Source organism: Pristiophorus japonicus, chromosome 14, assembly GCF_044704955.1.
Source record: "Pristiophorus japonicus isolate sPriJap1 chromosome 14, sPriJap1.hap1, whole genome shotgun sequence".
In the NCBI taxonomy this organism is placed as follows: domain Eukaryota; kingdom Metazoa; phylum Chordata; class Chondrichthyes; family Pristiophoridae; genus Pristiophorus; species Pristiophorus japonicus.
In genome coordinates, this window is record NC_091990.1 from 55,843,868 (window position 1) to 55,864,270 (window position 20,403).

Consider the following 20,403-nt stretch of genomic DNA (forward strand, 5'->3'; position numbering starts at 1 on the left):
GAAAAGCAGGAAACAAATCACCAAAGAAAAACCGGACTAATTCTTTCCTCCAGTAATATCCCTGAGCTATAGCTAAATCCACTGGTGCCAGACTAGTTTGCCAGTGTTAATTTCAACAAGATTAAGAGGATTTCAAGCTAGTAGCCTCCATACATCAGGTAACATGGTCTTTACAGCACCTACCTCCTGCTTCTTGTAGTTTTCCCAGGAATTACCTTGGATCAAAGAATGGAACTTGTAAAAAGGAGCGTGCATCAGACTAACAGACAGACCATTTTTCTCCCAATTCCCACAGCAACCATCCTTCCTAAGGCCTATTTGAGTGATAGTCTACTAGTGTCAAATTAAGGCCAGTTTTGTGCTGTCGACACACGCCCACTAGAAACTGAACTGAGACTGCGCCAACTCAATTCATATAGGACCATTATAGCCAACAGATCAGTGAACACTTTCATCTCACTGGGACAGTTCAGGTAGATTGCAATGGCTTTTTCCAGTCCTATACATTGTTACCCAACAAATTCCCAGGTGGTGATTTGAACTCATGGCCTGACTAAACTCCTGCCCCACCCAGCACCCCCTTGAGTCCATCCAACGGTTCGAGTCTAGATATCAATGTTTGATTGGCAGTATTGATTTATAACTGGCGGTGCCTCGTTATGCTGCCTGGCTTCAAATATCATTGCCTTGGCCAGGATGCCGAGCGCGCAGTTCCAGAATACCAGTAAATTTGCCCACATTCTCCCAACATTTAAAGGAGTTCTGCTGGAGTTTACAAAGTGGACAGCATATAATTGCACCCTCAGATTCCCAGTTTAAAATGATTACTAAATATATTTAGGTTAAGTATATTCCTTGCAGCCACCAGGCCAAAGCAGCTTTTATACTTTCAGATATTAAAAATCAAAATTAAGTGACAAGTTTTCTTTTAATTCTTTCATGGGATGTGGGCGTCACTGGCAAGGCCAGCATTTATTGTCCATCCCTAATTGCCCTCGAGATGATGGTGGTGAGCCACCTTCTTGAACCGTTGCAGTCCATGAGGTGAAGGAGAGTTCCAGGATTTTGACCCATTGATGAAGGAATGGCGATATATTTCCAAGTCAGGATGGTGTGTGACTTGGACGGGAATTTGCAGCTGCTCCCATGCGCCTGCTGCCCTTGTCCTCCTAAGCAGCAGAGGTTGTGGGTTTGGGAGGTTTCCATAATTAGTTTCTGCAATCTTGGAGCTGAGATGCCATATTTCTGTGTACCAGTCCAGCAGAAAAGCAATACTTGGAAGAAGTTTTTTTTTCCTCCTGTAACAAATATTTAAAAAACTAGGCACAATACATTAAAAAAATAATAAGATAACGAATAAAGTTCCTGGTTACAGGAGTACAATGGTTGGTCTTGGGTCTGAATGTTACAACAGACTACCTTGATAACCAACCTAAAGCTACCATGTTAAGAAATCTGTAGGATTTCATGTGATCCAACAATATACCTTCAGATCTTGAGCCATAAAACAACCAACAGCCTTTGTGGAATATATTTTGCACTACTTTACAAGAACCCTACCAGTTCGCCACCATCAGGAACACAAATTCCAGGCTGTTAATTTTATTCATTTATTCTGGTTTCCCCCACTTGTCCCTTTCAGGTAATCAGTTAATCGCAGCGAAGCCCAGGCATTTGACCTGCTCTCAGATCTTGAATAATGTTGCTTTAAACCACACGTCAGGAAGTTCACCCAGGTAACTCAGGCATTCCTCTCTCGGTCTCACTCCTTCCCCTGCCTCTCAAGTTGATCTCTGGCAGTGAGAAAACTGAAATCAGGCAAGTGCGTAGAGTTTAACTTGTGTCCAAAGCTCTATGCTGCAGCACATGGCTGTTTTGGCCCACCACCAATTTAATCCTGACATCATGTTAAGAGGCTCGGGTCCAAGTTTAAACAAAGCTGTTTCAAGTACTCAGTTTGGCACTGCCTTACAATATAGAAATCGTGTGTATTTACCAAAACCACCGTCCAAAGCAACTCATTGCTCACAATAGGTTGGCATATAAACCAGAGACTGCAGCAATTATTTTGACAACATTAAGGGAACATTTGGTTGGATGTTGAGGGGAAAAAAGTAATGTCTGTAGAGAAGTCCTTTGTGAGGTGGCCACACTCTACCTCAACTTGCAGACTGTGACCTCTGCTCAACATCATTTTACCATTCTGGCCACAATCTGCCTTTCCTAGGAGAAACCTCATTAACCACCATCAAGTCTCTCAAAAGTTACTGTACACAAACAAAATCCACATGCTTGGGAACTAATTAACTGAAGCAGGTGAGTGCTGGCTTTGCTAATACTGGCACTACAGTACCTCAAAACAGTGAAAACTACAGACTGAATCCAATTCGGAATGAAGCAAATGGTCATCAATTCACAATTTCTTTCAAGCATCAGCTGATATTATTGCCGCAGACTCAGATGGCGAGTTCAAGTCACACGCCAGGACCGGAGCACGTATTACAAGCTGCCACTCCAGTGAGGGAGTGCTGCATTGTTAAGAACGCTCTCCTTTGGATGAGATGTTCGCCAACAGGCTGTTGGGGCTTCAGGTTAATACAAAAGGTTCCAAAGCACTTTGTGAGCAAGAGTTCTCCTGGGGCCCTAGCCAACCACCAAAATACAAACAAATTGATTGGCCATGCGTCTTGTTGTTTTTGGGACCTTGCTGTTTGCAACTACTTTACAGAACAGTGACTGAATTACTTTTTAAATGCATTGGTTGTGAAGCACTTAAATGTCGAGGATGCATTGGACCTCTTTATAGATGCATTGGAGCTTTTTTATAAATGCAAAGATTTTCATTCTTAAACTGACACAGATAATACATTAAACCCAGTTAGTGGCTCAGTGCATTAGGTAACATTGTGAAAAACAAATCAAAGCTTAACTTATTCCCTTAAGATGGCAAGGAAAATAACGCTGCCTGTTGGCCAAATGCTTCAAGCACTCCAGGTGCCTGGCAACATAATGAGTGTATCAAGGGAACATGGGCGTTCATTAATGCTCAACCCTGCATCGAATTTTTGAAAATAAAGTCTCAAAAATATAGACACCGGTAACTAAATTTGGCTCCCCTTGGCTACTAGTAGTTGAGTCAGGAGCTGGGAGCAGGTGTTGTATCCTATTTTGCACAAGCAGGTTAAATTTAGCTTTGCAAAACAGGGGCTGCTGAAGCCATTCTAATTTTCAGTCCTGATGTGGTCGAATACATTTGGAACAAACACAGATATATCGAAGAAAAAGAGAGACTTATAAATTAAAAACAGAATGCTGGAAATGCACTGCAAGACTTCTAGATTAGCAGGTCCGGAAAAAAGTAATATAGTTTTCATTCTGTTGTGAAATCTACTTCCTCATTCGATAGTCAAAGGATTCAGAGATGGTTGAGCTCTGCAGTCAAGACTGATCATTGCTCAAAAGATCAGGTATTACCATGCTACGTTTGGGTTGAGTGAACTTGAACAGATTCAGAAATGGACAAAATATATGAACTAGATCAATTTTCAGAAAGTGCTTAATTAAAAAAAAATTACCCTCCCTCTCTGCCACTCAAATGAAAGACCCATCTCATGCGAATCAATTCACATGACTGAAACTTCTTGTTCAAAGGTCAGCCATAAAGGAATCATGCTGTGCAAACATACATACAGATGACAAACTCCTTTGATATGTAATGAAAAATGATTAACTGTAAAGCTCGAGCACTAGAACAAGTGAATGGTAAATGAATCCATTATATTGCAGTGGTGCCGCCAATGGAGTCAATGCTTGAATTCCCACAGTGGTGAATCCACCCTATTGCTTTTCCAAGGTGAAATTAACAACCGGATAAGGGAACATTTGCTTTGCATTATTAAATTGTGTCATGCCACCAGGAGGGAGGGAGGGAGGGAGGGAGGAAAGAGTGGAAAAGTAAGAACTTGCAGTTACATAGCACCTTTCTAACCTCAGGACGTCCCAAAGTGCTTTCCAGCCAAGAAACACTTTGAGTGTAGTTAATGTTGTAATGTAGGCAGCCAATTTACACACAGCAAGGTCCCACAAACAGCAATGAGATAAATGGCCAGATAATCTGTTTTGCTGATGTTAGTTGAGAGATAATTGTCAGCTAGGACACCAGAAGAACTTTGCTGTTCTTTGATGCGCAGTGCCTTAGGATTTATTACGTCCATTTGAATGAGCAGGCCTGGGTTTAATGCCTCATCTAAATGACAACACCTCACTCAACATAGCATTTCCTCAGTACTGCACTGAAAGCATCAGCTGCGATTATGTGCCCAAGTCTCTGGTAGGGGCTTGAACCCACGACCTTCTGACTCAGATGAGTGTGTGCTAATACCGAGCCACGGTTGACAATAAACTTAACTTACCTATACAGTGTGTTAAATGCTTTTTCACAACCCTGCACGTCGCATTCAAATGGCTTTTCCTTTGTGTGAACTCGGACATGGATTTTTAGGCTGTAAGAGGTGAGAAAGGCTTTGCCACAGCCCTGCTGGTTGCAAACAAATGTATATTCACCGCGGTGAGTCTTCTGATGTGTCCGCAGGTTCCCTGCTGTGCTGTATGTACGTGGACAGCCTTCGAATGTGCACTGATATCGTTTTACCTTGGGGGCAAGAAAAATGAAAAACATAAAAATATTGCACATTCCAGTTGCAGTTTATTCATTCAACCTCTGCGCTGGTTTGACTTGCAACTGCCTAATCAGTTTTAGACATATGTTCAGCAACCTTATTCCAAAGTTGACAAGTTTAAGTGATTCTTGAGGAAGTAGGCTAAAATTCAATGTTGGATGTTACAGATTTTAATTGCAATACACAAATTCATGCGATTGGAAGAGGCCCATGAATATCCTACTGCCCCAGGCAAAGCCACAATCAGTCAACACAAGTCAGCGCCAAGACCTTACCATTTAAACAGCTTTAGGCAAACTATCAAAACATTGAAAAATAAATCCATGACGACCAACGTGTAGCCATCAGCTCATCCAAAACTCTGCTGCCCCTATCCTGTACCAGGTGCTGCTCACCCATCACGCTTGTCCTTGCTGGCCTACACTGGCTCCTGATCCCCCATCAACCGGCTCCAATTTATAATGATAATTCTCATGTTTAAATCTGTTCCTGCCTTCGTTTCTCAGCCCCCGCGAATCTCTAACCTCCAGCACTACAACCACCACAGAACTCTCCCTTTTTCTCACAATGGCCTCTTGTATTTCTTTCTATCTACCTCACCTCTCCCCCGGCCCCCCCCATATCCCATTCCATCCATAATTCATCCCACCATTGGCAGCCCTGCCTTTAGCGGTCTTGGTTCCATGCTCTGGAATTCCCTCCCTAAACCCTCTCACCGCTCCATTTCCCTCTCCTCAGATCCCACTTAAATCCCACCTGTTTGACTAAGCTTTTGGTCACCCTTCCCGATATCTCCTCCTTGGTTCAGTGTCCATTTATATTTGATTACTCTACAAGGTACCTTGGGACATTTTTCTACATTAAAGGCACTATATAAATGCAAGTTGTTGTGCGCTGCCCTTAATCATATAACCAAACTAAGCCTGTGTCAACCATGTAGGATGATATTAAAAAAAACTAATTAAAAACAAGGCAGTGAGTTACTATGCTATAATTCAATGAGTAGTACTCAACAGAAATAGGAAGAGTGATACTTGGCCAGTTTGTGGTCACCAGCAGAATACACATTGAAGTACAGACTCAAAGTAAACTTAGTAAATATTGTGCAGTTGCTAGAAACCAAGTTTCTATTTTTTTTTACTTCTAAGAACCAAGAATTACAATGCAACAGCTCAGATGAGTGAACTTGAACCAATTCAGAAAATCGGCAAGATATAAGGGGTATCGATCCAGTTCGATTTAACATCTTGCTCTCCCACTTATCACTCAAATTAAAAGACCATCCCATGCTGAACGATTCAAATTGAAGGACTGACTTGAATATGTGAAGAGAAAAAGATTAGTAAAGACAAATGAGGATCCCTTGCAGTCGGATTCAGGTGAATGTATAATGGGGAACAAAGAAATGGCAGACCAATTGAACAAATACTTCGGTTCAGTCTTCACAAAGGAAGACACGAATAACCTTCTGCAAGGGGGGTCGGGGGGGTGTGGAGGAGGCGTGGGGGGGGGGGGGGGAAAGGTGCTGGGGTGGGTGATCAGCCATGATCTTGTTGAATGGCTGTGCGGGCTCGAAGGGCCGAATGGCCTACTCCTGCACCTATTTTCTATGTTTCTATTTCTATGTTTTTATGAACTAGGGGATAGTGGGTCTAGTGAGAAGGAGGAACTGAAGGTTATCCTTATTAGGTGGGAAATTTTGTTCGGGAAATTGATGGGATTGAAGGCCGATAAATCCCCGGGGCCTGATAGTCTGCATCCCAGAGTACTTAAGGAAGTGGCCCTAGAAATAGTGGATGCATTTGTGATAATTTTCCAACAGTCCATCGACTCTGGATCAGTTCCTATGGACTGGAGGGTAGCTAATGTAACACCACTGTTTAAAAAAGGAGGGAGAGAGAAAACAGGTAATTATAGACCTGTTAGCCTGACATCAGGTAGTGGGGAAAATGTTGGAATCAATCATTAAAGATGAAATAGCAGTGCATTTGGAAAGCAGTGACAGGATCAGTCCAAGTTAGCATGGATTTATGAAAGGGATATCATGCTCGACGAATCTTCTGGAATTTCTTGAGGATGTAACCAGCAGAGTGGACAAGGGAGAACCAGTGGATGTGGTGTATTTGGACTTTCAAAAGGCTTTTGACAAGGTCCCGCACAAGAGATTGGTGTGCAAAGTCAAAGCTCATGGTATTGGGGGTAATGTAGTGAAGTGGATAGAGAACTGGTTGGCAGACAGGAAGCAGAGAGTCGGGATAAACGAGTCCTTTTCAGAATGGCAGGCGGTGACTAGTGGAGTGCCGCAGGGCTCAGTGCTGGGACCCCAGCTCTTTACAATATACATTAACGATTTGGATGAAGGAACTGAGTGCAATATCTCCAAGTTTGCAGATGACACTAAACTGGGTGGTGGTGTGAGCTATGAGGGGGACGCTAAGAGGCTGCAGTGTGACTTGGACAGGTTAGGTGAGTGAGCAAATGCATGGCAAATGCAGTATAATGTGGATAAATGTGAGGTTATCCATTTTGGGGGCAAAAACACGAAGGCAGAATATTATCTGAATGGCGGTAGATTGGAAAAGGGGAGGTGCAACAAGACCTGGGTGTCATGGTTCATCAGTCATTGGAAGTTGGCATGCAGGTACAACAGGTGGTGAAGGTGGCAAATGGTATGTTGGCCTTCATAGCTAGGGGATTTGAGTATAGGAGCAGGGAGGTTTTATTGCAGTTGTACAGGGCCTTAGTGAGGCCTCACCTGGAATATTGTATACAGTTTTGGTCTCCTAATCTGAGGAAGGGCATTCTTGTTATTGAGGGAGTGCAACGAAGGTTCACCAGACCGATTCCCAGGATGGCAGGACTGACATATGAAGAAAGACTGGATCGATTAAGCTTATATTCACTGGAATTTAGAAGAATGAGAGGGGATCTCATAGAAACATAAAATTCTGACGGGATTGGACAGGTTAGATGCAGGAAGAATGTTCCCGATGTTGGGAAAGTCCAGAACCAGGGGTCACAGTCTAAGGATAAGGGATAAGCCATTTAGGACCGAGATGAGGAGAAACTTCTTCACCCAGAGAATTGTGAAGCTGTGGAATTCTCTACCACAGAAAGTTGTTGAGGCCAGTTTTTTTAAGATATATTCAAAAGGGAGTTAGATGTGGCCCTTATGGCTAAAGGGATCAAGGGGTATGGAGAGAAAGCAGGAATGGGGTACTGAGGGAATGATCAGCCATAGAAACATAGAAAGTAGGTGCAGGAGTAGGCCATTCGGCCCTTCGAGCCTGCACCACCATTCGATAAGATCATGGCTGATAGATGCCAGTTGTTGCACAGCGGCCGAATTCAAGACCCATTGTCACAGGCACTCGGGCAAGAGTTGACAAGGCCTTCGGTTAGAATCTCTCTCCTAACAATACATTTTGTTACAAGGACTGAAGTATGAATTTTGCAAAAGACTAAAAGCGTTGAACACACATATTAAATGGGCCATGATCTTATTGAATGGTGATGCAGGCTCGAAGGGCCGAATGGCCTACTCCTGCACCTATTTTCTATGACTGTCCTAGAAACTGGGCGCCCGTTTTTCGCGCCTAAAACGGCGGCAGAAAAAAAACTCGCAATTCTGGAGCGTTCTGCAGCTCCTTGTCTGTTTGACGCGGCGCCCAGGGGGGCTGAGCCTACACTCGCGCCGATTTTGTAAGTGGGAGAGGGCGGGTACTATTTAAATTAGTTTTTTTCCTGCCGGCACCGCTGCGCGTGTGCGTTGGAGCGTTCGCGCACGCGCAGTGTGAAGGAAACATTGGCACTCGGCCATTTTTGTCGTTCTTTGTAGCTGTTTAATTTTTGAACATTTTTAAATAAAAGCACATTGCCATCAGCACATCAGCACTTGCAGCCTTCTCACTGTCTCCTTCCTCCACCCCCCGCGGGAAGAACGGGCGCCTCATCCCCCCCCCGCGGGAAGAACGGGCTCCTCCTCCCCCCCCCCCCCCCCCCCGCGCGGGAAAGAACGGGCGCCTCCTTTTCCCCCACCCCCTCGGGAAGAACGGGCGCCTCCTCTCCCCCCCCTCTCCCCACGGGAAAGAACGGGCGCCTCCTCCTCCCCCCCCCCCCCCCCACCCCCCGCGGGAAGAACGCGCGCCTCCTCCCCACCCCCGTGGGAAGAACGGGCGCCTCCTCCCCCCCCCACCGCGGGAAGAACGGGCGCCTCCTTCTCTCCTCCTCCTCCTCCTCCCCCCCACCCCGCGGGAAGAACGGGCACCTCAGGCTGACTGCAGCATTCTCCGTGCCTGAAGCACTTTCACACAGGTAGGAAGATGGTTTATTTAATCTTTTCTTTGCTTATAAATGTTTATTCAGGTTGGATTTATTTGTATAATATTTGTAGAAGTATAAATAAGGATTTATTGTCGAATTTAAGGACTTTCCTTCCCCCCCCGACCCCTCGTTCTGGACGCCTAATTTGTAACCTGTGCCTGATTTTTTTAATGTGTAGAACAGGTTTTTTCAGTTCTACAAAAATCTTCACTTGCTCCATTCTAAGTTAGTTTGGAGTATGTTTTCACTGTGGAAACTTTGAAATCAGGCGTCAGTGGCCGGACACGCCCCCTTTTGAAGAAAAAATTCTGTTCCAAAGTAGAACTGTTCTACCTGACTAGAACTGCAGAAAAAAAAATGTGGAGAATTGCGATTTCTAAGATAGTCCGTTCTCCACCAGTTGCTCCTAAAAATCAGGCGCAAATCATGTGGAAACTTGGGCCCGAAGAGTTTAACTGTAAACTATGTAAGCTGGCATCTGTGTTCTAAGCAAGGGGAGTTCATACTGGTAAACAGTCAAGCTCCTTCTATTTGGCAATACTAACCTGAATAGTTGGTTCGACCACCAGCATGAGCATCTACGTCCCACACCAAGACATCATGCCACCTTTATTAAGGCTGCCTTTTGTGCTAATCATAGGCTTAGGCAGTTTAATGCTGTGGATGTGTGCCCACAATCAAGACCAATCTCATTGCAGTTCAGAGCGTTATTATTGGCACAATCTGAGCTGGATTTAAACCTACTATGGACCAGAGAACTCCATAATCAACAGCTTCACTTTCAACTCATTTCCACTTTCCTTCAAATCCCACTCCAGGATTTCAGAACATAATCCAAGACAACACTTCAGTGCAGTAATAAGGAAGTGTTGCATTGTCAGCGGCGCTACGTTTTGGAGTAGTCATTAAAGCGAGGACCCATTTGACTTCACTGGTGGACACAAGTGACCCTATGGCAGTATTCAAAGAATAGTAGCGAATTCACCTCATGGCCGAACCAACATGCCTCCTTCAACAACCACCACCAAAACCACTGAATTGGTCATTCATCAGATTTGCTGTTCGTGGAGCTTTGCTGTGTGGAAATTGACTGCAATATCTGCCAATGCAATAAAGACCACATTAATTACATCACTGGATGTGGAGCAATTTGAGCAGTCCCGAGAATATATAAATTAAAGCTCTTCCTTTTCTCTTGCTATCTGAACAAGTAGAACGAGGCGCGCGAGTCAATTCAATAAAGCTATTGTGGCAACAAATAGTTTCTGTTTGATCCTAGGGCAAGGCTCCAAGATGAAACTGTGTGCATCAAGTCACATCTCAGTGCTTTGGAAGAGTACTTGCTTATAGGAGTGATAGTGACGCAGATAAGAAAATATCTGGAGCAAAACCCAAGAACCTCATACTTCCAATGAGAGAGAATGAATTTTGTGGTTTTAAAGAGGTATTTTTAAAAATCAGCCATGTAATGCAACAAGTGGACGGGCTATATGAGAAGCAACAGCAACAAGAGTTACTATGGTAATACACTAAACAGGACCTTTCTGTAATTGACTTAATTATTCCTGGTAACATTGCACTCACGACATTCACAGTAGTACTGCTTTGTGATCGCACTAAATATTGGATCTTGCCCAACAGAAAGGAAAACGATTTTTAACAGTACAAAATTAACATGGCACGAAGGACAGAGTTCAGGGCTGCCTATGCTCGGAGACACCATCTAAACCTCTCAATAGATTACAGCTTTGCAACACACTTCAAGTAATCCATTATTTAGTTGAAAATAAAGCTTCGGTTGGCAGTATTCCCATTGGAGCACGTGGTCCAACAAGAGTCAGCAGTGTTTCACTGCAGTTCTGCTGAATAGTTGCAGGCAATGCTGAAGTGACATTATGAGGGCAGTGTACAGCACATTGCATTTTTAAATTCATGAATGCTCCTATGCATCCCGATTTAACACTTGCTAATCACAACAGCAATGCCTTGCTTCAGTGTTCAGAAATCCCGGCCTCCCCAGGTCTGTACGGAGTTTCTACGGACCCGGGAAGGCATCGGAAAAGCCGGATTTCGGCGTGCAATGCGCACGTGCTGAAAACCAGCTTTTCCAATCTGTCAAGTTTCTGGCTTGACAGATCATCCGCATATCAGGAGCGAGGACATTTCTACGGGCAAGATTGCGGGATTTACACATATCTTGTCCAGATGTCCTCAAAACTCTTGTGCCTGATAAAAGCAGACGCATAGCCTACTTTTACAAACGCAAGAGTTTAATACACAAAAACATTAAAATAAAGTTATAAAAACACATTTTATTGTTAAAAACCCTCCCCACTATAGTAAGTATATTTTAAAGCATAATTAAACAAACTTCTAAAAAAAAATCTGTATATATTTTAAAAAAATGCATTAATAACTAATTTAAATAAATAAAAATATGTTGTGCATTTTTTCTATCTTTTATTAGTGTTTTGGGGGTCTTGCTCATTCATAGTAATAGGTGTTTCATATGTCTGAAACTCCTATTACTATGAAGAAGAATATACTGCACCCGATTGGCTGCCCAGAGCCATGTGACTCCAGCTCCAGGCCTGCGCACGTCCCAACGTGCACGCGTTGCGATGCGCAGTCAGTGGAGGCCTCAGGACCGGGATCTCGCGTGGGCGTAGCAGCTTCAGGTAGGTGGGCATCTTTTTTCTAAAATCCATTCAAACGCCCATGGGAAGGAGAAACCGGGATTTCTGGGCCATTATGTAGAACTGGAACAAACACGGAGCTAGCAACACTGTCTTCAGTAGTCTGTAAAATTCTCAGGGCATTGTGACCCTCACTAACAAGCATTTACAGCAAATCAAATTTTGTACAAAAAAACCCCAATTGCAGGGAGTTGGACAGACAGACAGAAGATTCACCCACTTCGCCGCCGCCCCCCCACCACCACAACCCTGGATGGAATTTAGGGCTGAACCCCAAATGTATCTTAATTTGTAATAAAAAGAGACTGCTGGAAATACTCAGCACGTCAGGCAGCATCTGTCGAGAGAAACAGAGTTAACATTTCAGGTTGATGGCTCTGTCAGAACTGGAAAAAGTTAAGAGATGTAACAGATTTTTAAGGAAGTGTCGGGGCAGGGAAAGGAGAGAGGAGAGGAAAGAACAAAAGGGAAGGTCTGATAGGATGGAGGCAGGAGTAATTAAGAGACAAAAGGGATGATGGTGCAGGGCAAAAGGAGATGGTAATGGGATGAACAAGGTAAAAAAGAAACAGAAATCCCATCAGTGAGAAGAGCAGAACTTCAAGGTGGGCATTTCTAGAAGAGAAGTGGCAGCGAATTAAACACCATTACAAAAGCAAAATATAGAAAAACAGAAAATTCCAGCATACGTAATATTTTGCTTTTGTATCTTCATTTGTACCTGATTGCATGTTAGCCGTGGCTCAGTTGGTAGCACACTTGCCCGTGTCAGAATGTTGTCGGTTCAAGTCTCACTCCAGAGACTTGAGCACAAAAATCTAGGCTGACAACAGTCCAGCACTGTGGGAGTGCTGCACTATCAGAGATGCCATCTTTCAGATGAGACGTTAAACAGTCTGCCCTCTCAGTTGGGCATAACAGATCCCATGGCACTATTTCGTAGAAGAGCAGGGGAGTTATCCCCGGTGTCCTGGCCAATATTTATCCCTCAATCAACATCACTAAAACAGATTAACTGGTCAATTTGACATTGCTGTTTGTGAGAGCTTGCTGTGTGCAAATTGGCTACCCATTTCCTACATTGCAGCAGTGACTACACTTCAAAAAAGTACTTCATTGGCTGTCAAGCGCTTGGAGACATCCAGAGGTCGTGAAAGGTGCTATAGAAACGCAAGTCTTTCTTTCTGATTACTGCAATTGTAACAGTGACAAAGTCAAGAAATAAATGTTGTTGCCTAAAGCTCCAATTAGTTTTTACTTGAGGACGTGACAAAAAGACTACATAAAACAGGAATGCCCAAGATTTTTGTCTTTAGGTCGCTTGGGTGAATGGCATTGAACCGCAGGGAATTATTTGTAGTTTAAATCTATGTTGCCATTAAATTGCATCTCTTTCAAGAGGCAAATACTAAGGGGGCAAAATTCTGCAGCACCCCGTTTGGAGCGGTAAGTTTTAACTTTTACAAAATTTACCATCCAGCTAGAAGCCTTGCCAAATTGTGTGAAATTCAGCATTTGCCACAGAAGTTAAGGGGGGGGCAGTAAATGAGGTGCTAATGGCCTCAGCTGGATGCTGCAGGGGCGCTATTGTTTCACAGTCAGTTACCCAATTTCAGCAGAGTTCCTCCCAAAAAGAGTTTCACAGTCAGTTACCCAATTTCAGCAGAGTTCCATTCAGCAATCAGCCTTCAATCCATGACTCCAGCTCCATCCGGTTCTTAAAGGGGAGGTCATTTGAACCTGTTGCTGCTCATTTTCAGCATTGCTGAACTTCAGCCAGTGATCTCTCGAGCTGAGGAAGATTGTGAAATGGCTGCTGTTAATCCCCATTCTAGGGACAGAGCCACACGATTTAACAATGTTGGTCTGGAGGCATTGGAGACAAGGAGGGAATCGCTCTTCCCTGCATTGGGAAGGTGGCTATCTCCGCAGGTTTTCAGGGCCATGGGGCAAGAGGTGGCCCAGGAGGTGTTGGCCAGCACAGTGGTGCCGAGAAGCCTCACCCAGTGCCGGAAAAAATTCAACAAACTATGTCGGGTGGTAATGATGAGTACAAGCTTCCACTCCTCCATACCAGCCACTTAACCTCTGTCTGTGCACGCTGTGCAAACTACCACTTCCACACCACTCAACCACCAAGCATCTGCAGATACTCTCACTCACATCCTCATCTCACAACTTGCCGACATTCACAACTATTCAATCTTGGAATCACTCCAATAGTGAGAAACGATATTGGCTCAAATGATCAGGATGTTGAAACAGTTTGGGTGGAGACAAGGAATAATGCGGAAAAAGTCACTGGTAGGTGTAGTCTATAGGCCCCCCTAATAGTAGCAACTCTGTTGGACTGAGTATAAACCAGGGGGCTTGCAAAAAGGGAACAGCAATAATCATTGGTGATTTTAACCTCCATATTGATTGGACAAATCAAATTGGTCTGGGCAACCTTGAGGAAAAGTTCAGAGCGTGCATAAGAGACGAGTTCCTTGAGCAGTATGTAACAGAACCAACCGGGGGCAGGCTCTCTTAGATCTGGTCCTGTGTAATGAGACAGGATTAATAAACAATCTCCTAGTAAAGGATCCCCTTGGAATGAGTGATCATGGTTGAATTTCAAATTCAGATGGAGGGCCTTGGTGAGGCCTCACCTGGAATAGTGTGTTCAGTTTTGGTCTCCTAATCTGAGGAAGGACATTCTTGCTATTGAGGGAGTGCAGCAAAGGTTCACCAGACTGATTCCTAGGATGGCAGGACTGATATGAAAAAAGACTGGATCGACTAGGCTTATATTCACTGGAATTTAGAAGAATGAGAGGGGATCTCATAGAAACATAAAGTTCTGACGGGACTGGACAGGTTAGATGCAGGAAGAATGTTCCCGATGTTGAGGGAAGTCCAGAACCAGGAGACACAGTCTAAGGATAAGGGGTAAGCCATTTAGGACCGAGATGAGGAGAAACCTCTTCACTCAGAGAGTTGTTAACCTGTGGAATTTCCTGCTGCAGAGAGTTGTTGAGGCCCGTTCGTTGGATACAGTCAAGAGGGAGTTAGATGTAGCCCTTACAGCTAAAGGGATCAAGGGGTATGGAGAGAAAGCAGGAAAGGGGTACTAAGGTGATTATCAGCCATGATCTTATTGAATGGTGATGCAGGCTCGAAGAGCCGACTCCTGCACCTATTTTCTATGTTTCTATGAGACAGTTGGATCTCAAACTAGCATACTAAGTTCAAATAAAGGAGACTTGAAAGATATGAGGGCAGAGTTGGCTAAAGTGGACTAGGAAAACAGATTAAAGTGTAGGACAGTTGATGAACAGTGGTATACATTTAAAGAGATATTTCACAACTTAAGAAAAATATATTACAGTGAGGAGGAAAGGGTGAGAGAAAAGATAGCCATCCGTGGCTAACTAAAGAAATAAAGGACGGTATCCAGTTAAAAAAAAGGGCATACAAAGTGGCCAAAACTAGTGGGAAAACAGAAGATGACTAAAAAAAATGATTAAGAAAGGAGTGATAGACTATGAAAGTAAACTAGCACGAAATATAAAAACAGATAGCAAGAGTTTCTACAGGTAAATAAAAAGGAAGAGTGGCTGAAGTAAATGTTGGTCCCTTAGAGGACGAGACCAGGGAATTAGTGATGGGGAACATGGAGATGGCAGAAACTCTGAACAAATATTTTGTATCAGTATTTACAGTAGAGGACACTAAAAATACCCAACAGTGGATAGTCATGGGGCTATGGCGGAGGTGAGAGGAACTTAACACAATCACTAAGGAGGTGGTAATCAGTAAGATAATGGGATTAAAGGCAGATAAATCCCCTGGACCTGATGGCTTGCATCCTAGGGTCTTAAAAGAAGTAGCGACAGGGATTGTGGATGCATTGGTTGTAATTTACCAAAATTCCCTGGCTTCTGGGGAGGTCCCAGCAGATTGGAAAACTGCAAATGTAACTCCCTTATTTAAAAAAGGTGGCAGACAAAAAGCAGGAAACCATAGACCAGTTAGCCTAACATCTGTGGTTGGGAAAATGTTACGGAGTCCATTATTAAAGAAGCATAATTTAATCAGGCAGAGCCAGCATGGATTTATAAAGGGGAAGTCATGTATGACAAATTTGCTGGAATTCTTTAAAGGATGTAACAAACAGGGTAGATAAGGGGAACCAGTGGATGTGGTGTATTTGGACATTTGAGCATTTGACAAGGTGCCACATAAAAGGTTACCGCACAAGATAAAAGTTCACAGGGTTGGAGGTAATATATTAGCATGGATAGAGGATTGGCTAACTAACAGAAAACAGAGTCAGGACAAATGGTTCATTCTTGGGTTGGCAATCAGTGACTAGTGGGGTGCCACAGGGATCAGTGCCGGGACTCCAACTATTTACAATTTATATTAATGACTTGGATGAAGGAACGAGTGTAACGCAGCCAAGTTTGCTGACGATACAAAGATGGGAGGAAAAGCAATGTGTGAGGAGGACACAAAAAACCTGCAAAAGGACATAGACAGGGTAAGTGAGTGGGGAAAAAAAATTTGGCAGATGGCGTGTAATGTTGGAAAGTGTGCAGTTATGAACTTTGGCAAAAAAAAAAAAATCGAAGAACAAGTTATTATTTAAATGGAGAAAAATTGCAAAGTGCTGCAGCACAGCGAGACCTGGGGGTCCTGGTACATGAAACACCAAAGGTTAGTATGCAGGTACAGCAAGTAATCAGGAAGACCAATGGAATCTTGGTTTTTATTGCAAAGGGGATGGAATATAAAAGCAGAAGCCTTGCTACAGTTATATAGGGTACTGGTGAAGTCACATCTGGAATACTGTGCACAGTTTTGGTTTCCATATTTAAAAAAGGATATACTTGCTTTGGAGGAAGTTCAGAGAAGGTTCACTAGGTTGATTCCAGAGAGGAGGGGGTTGACTTATGAGGAAAGGTTGAGTAGGGTGGGCCTCTTTCATTGGAATTCAGAAGAATGAGGGGTGATCTTATTGAAACATAAGATTATGAGGGGGCTTGTCAAGGTCGATGCAGAGAGGATGTTTCCAATGAGGGAGACTAGAATTAGGGGGCATAATCTTCGAATAAGAGGCCGCCCATTTAAAACTGAGGAGGAGAAATTTCTTCTCTGAGGATTGTAAATCTGTGGAATTCACTGCCTCAGAGAGCTGTGAAAGCTGGGTCATTGAATAAATTTAAGACAGAGATAGACAGTTTCTTAACTGATAAGGGAATAAGGGGTTATGGGGAGCAGGCAGCAAGTGAAGCAGAGTCCATGATCAGATCAGCCATGATCTTACTGAATGGTTCGATGGGCCAAATGGCCTACTCCTGCTCCTATTTCTTATGTTCTTATGTTCATGGCAGGCATATCTTCTACACATAGTTGGACTCTTAGACACGAGTTTCTCTTTTGCAGGCCAAGATGGCACATAACAGATGGGAACAGCAGAGGACTGGCGGAGGGAAACCTGAACCTTGAGGAGCGAGTGCTGGGTCTCATTGGCCCGCAGGTGGTGAGCAATGTGGCCGGTGGACAAATCGACCCCGCTGGGGCAACAATGGTATCTTTATCGCCTCTCCTTTTCTCATACAGCTTCTCTGCCACATGAGAAGACTTTATCTCATACCACTTTTGACTGCCTGCCCCCCTGCCCAAAGCAGCAGGTTTTAGCACTTTCCAATCCCCTTTCCTTTTCACATACCACTTCCCCTCACACCAGAAGGCATTGTCACTTTCCAGTTCCTGATACGGTCTGCATTCCTTGCTCCATTCTTGCCCCACTGCCCTCACCTCAATGAGAGTCTAATGCCATTTATGCTTTCAGATAGCCAGGCAGAAGCTGCCGATCCTGCACTGGAGCCCCTCTGGAAGGAGAGGAAGAGCAGCAAGAGGAGGCACCGAGCACTGCGTCAATGCTTCTCTCGCCCACAGGCACCAGCTCAGATACTAGCACTACACGTTCCTTAGAGGTTAGGGCAGTAGAGGGGTCTGTACTGGTTGATGCCATTGCATTTGTCGCTGGCAGTCACCCAGCCAGCCCAAACTGCCGCTGCCCAGCCAGTGTAGTGTACAGCCAGGCCCAGGTCTAGAGCTGGTCGAGGACGTCCTGCAAGGCCATCTGAAGTCTCTGGCCCCGACACACAGAAGCCTTCCACCAGCCCTGCTGCAGCCACAGGGGACACAGTGTGGAGGAGCACTAAATTAGTTAAAGCAAAGTGGGGATAGAAGGAACTGCACATGGGTGACTATTAAAGACATGAAAGCATTTATTGGTGATATAAATTGATTGGAATGTTTCATCTTTGCTGTTGTCTCTCATTTCAGTCTTGGGGCTTTGGTATGGAAGGGAAAATGGATGTGATGGGGACATCCAGAGGAACCGGGATGGAATTCACTGGAACCGAACTCTGATGAGATGGTCGCGCACCTCCCATGGAGAATCGAGGTAGACTCACTGCCTCCTCCATCACTGTTGTTGCTGCTCCTGCTCCTCAGATGGTGCAGCTATGCCTGGTGGCAATGGCTGTGCCTTCATGATGGCGAGGTTGTGCAACATGAAGCAGACGACAACAAATAGGGAGACCCACTCAAGCCAGACGACAACAGATAGGGAGACCCACTCAGGCGAGTACTGTAGGAATCCTCCCAAGCGATCAAGGCAGAGGAATCGTTGCTTCAGCATTAATGGTCTGCTTAGTGATGTTCCCGGTGGCAGCATGGCTCTTATTGTACTCGTGCTGGGCAGGAGTAGTAGGATTACGGATGGGAGTCATGAGCCAGGTGGAGAGTGGATAGCCCTGCTTTCCGAGCAGCCAGCCGCGAGTTTAATGTGATGACTGGAACAAAGCTGACACACCGGTCTTGTGCAGGATGAAAGCATTGTGGCTGCTGCCAAGATAGTGGACATTCAATGAGGACTTGCACAGTGAGTGGAAGCCTTTGCGGTTACGGAAGACCTCACAATTGTGATGGGCTGTCTGCAAAGCGACATGGGTGCAGTCAATGGCGCCTTGCACCATGGGGAAGCCCGCTATCGTGGCAAAGTCACATGCATGCTCGTGCTGCTTCTCTCTGCTCATGGGGAAGGAGATGTAGTCCCTCCTCTTTTCCGACAGAGCATCTACAACCTTGTAGGCGGAGCAATGGATGGCAAACTGGGAGATGTTGGAGATGTTGCTCCCGGGAAGGATCCATCAGCATAGAAATTGAGAACAATGGTGACCTTGACTGCCACCGAGAGAACTGTCCTCACCCTGGTTCGAGGCTCGAGGTCTGGTTACAGCAGATGGTAGAGCTCCTTGACCACATCCTTACTGAAGCTCAGTGAAATTGATGTATGAGAACTGCTGCCGGAATACCAAGGTCTTCTCTTGTCAGCCCTGTTGGGCCTTCCCCCATTGGCCACATTTTTGCTGCCTTTCTCCCTGTGCCTTTCCCCGTTTTGCTCGATGTCCTTCTCCCTGCATGTGTCTTCGCCTAAATATCCCTCGACGGTGACATTGGAGTAGGAGTAAGAGGTCGAACTCCCATGAAACGCGGTAAATGATGTGATTTTAAATCTGCCCTCAATGTTACAAAGGAACAGCTAGAAGGCAGAACAGTTCTTGAAGTCCAAATTGCTGCGATCTGTCCACCAGCCACTCTGCCTATGTGTTCGCAAGCTGTAAAGAGCAAGGGCCACCAAAAAATCCCCCTTGCAATTTGGTCACCCCAATCTTAAAAGATACCATTTTACTTTGCACCTCCCTAAATGTAATTTTCCCTTCCTCCTCTTCCTTGTGTAACACCAGTAGCTGTGTCAGCATAAGTAGGTTCCACAGGTGAACAATAAATGAAACCCAAAGGATAGCAGCTCAAAATGTCATTCAAGACTTTAACCAACATGACGGCCCAGATTCTGCTGTAAAAAAAAATAACAGCAAGGCTAAAAAGCCTCTTCCTCTCTACTTCACCATCTGTACCTAATTGACATTGAATTCATTATCCTAACTGACACTTCCTGGATCAGACTCTGCGCTGCTCAGTGGGTAGCACTCTCGCCTCAGTCAAAAGGTTGTAGGTTCAAGACCCACTGCAGAGACTTTAGCATTAAAAATCTAAACCGGCACTTCAGCGCAGTATTACGGGAGTACTGCACTGTCAGAGATGCCGCCTTACGGATGAGACAGGTGGACGTAGAAGATCCTATTGCACTATTTCAAAAAAGCAAGGGAGTTATCCCCGGTCCAATATTTATCCCTCAACCAACACCACTAGTCATTATGGGCTCAAATTTCCCCAACCCCTTTTTCTGGCGTCCTCACCAGAGGTGCGCTGCTTTTGTCCGCTTCCAAGCACGTCGAAAATCTTCCTCCCGATTCTGCCCGCTCCCCAGCCTCTCCTTGGTGGTGGCACAGTGTGGCCCAGTGGATTGGGAGCGGAGCCAGGTCCCGGCATTGAAAACAGTGCTGGGACTTCTGTACATGCGCGCTAGAGTCTGCACGCATGTGCAGTAGCTCCTGGCAGGCCGAATATAACTGCGCGCTGCAGGCTGTGGGGGAGGGGCCCGATGCACGCTATCCCTAGTCCTGGCCGAATAGGCTCCCTCATCAGCGGCCCGCTGCGTTGCCTAAGGTAGGACTTCTATTTGTTATTTACTGATTGATTGTTTATTACTTTGGTCTTGGTGCTTTAGATGCAGGGTTGCTTCT

General features: G+C 44.8%; 1 protein-coding gene across 1 annotated transcript in view; it reads right to left on the reverse strand.

The window, feature by feature from the left end:
• Positions 1-20,403, reverse strand: part of mtf1 (metal-regulatory transcription factor 1) — a 96,418-nt gene that overhangs the window by 55,298 nt on the left and 20,717 nt on the right. The window contains exon 4 of the mRNA XM_070899222.1: positions 4,413-4,651. Coding sequence (XP_070755323.1) covers positions 4,413-4,651 — 239 coding nt within the window. The remainder of the gene's footprint in view (positions 1-4,412; positions 4,652-20,403) is intronic.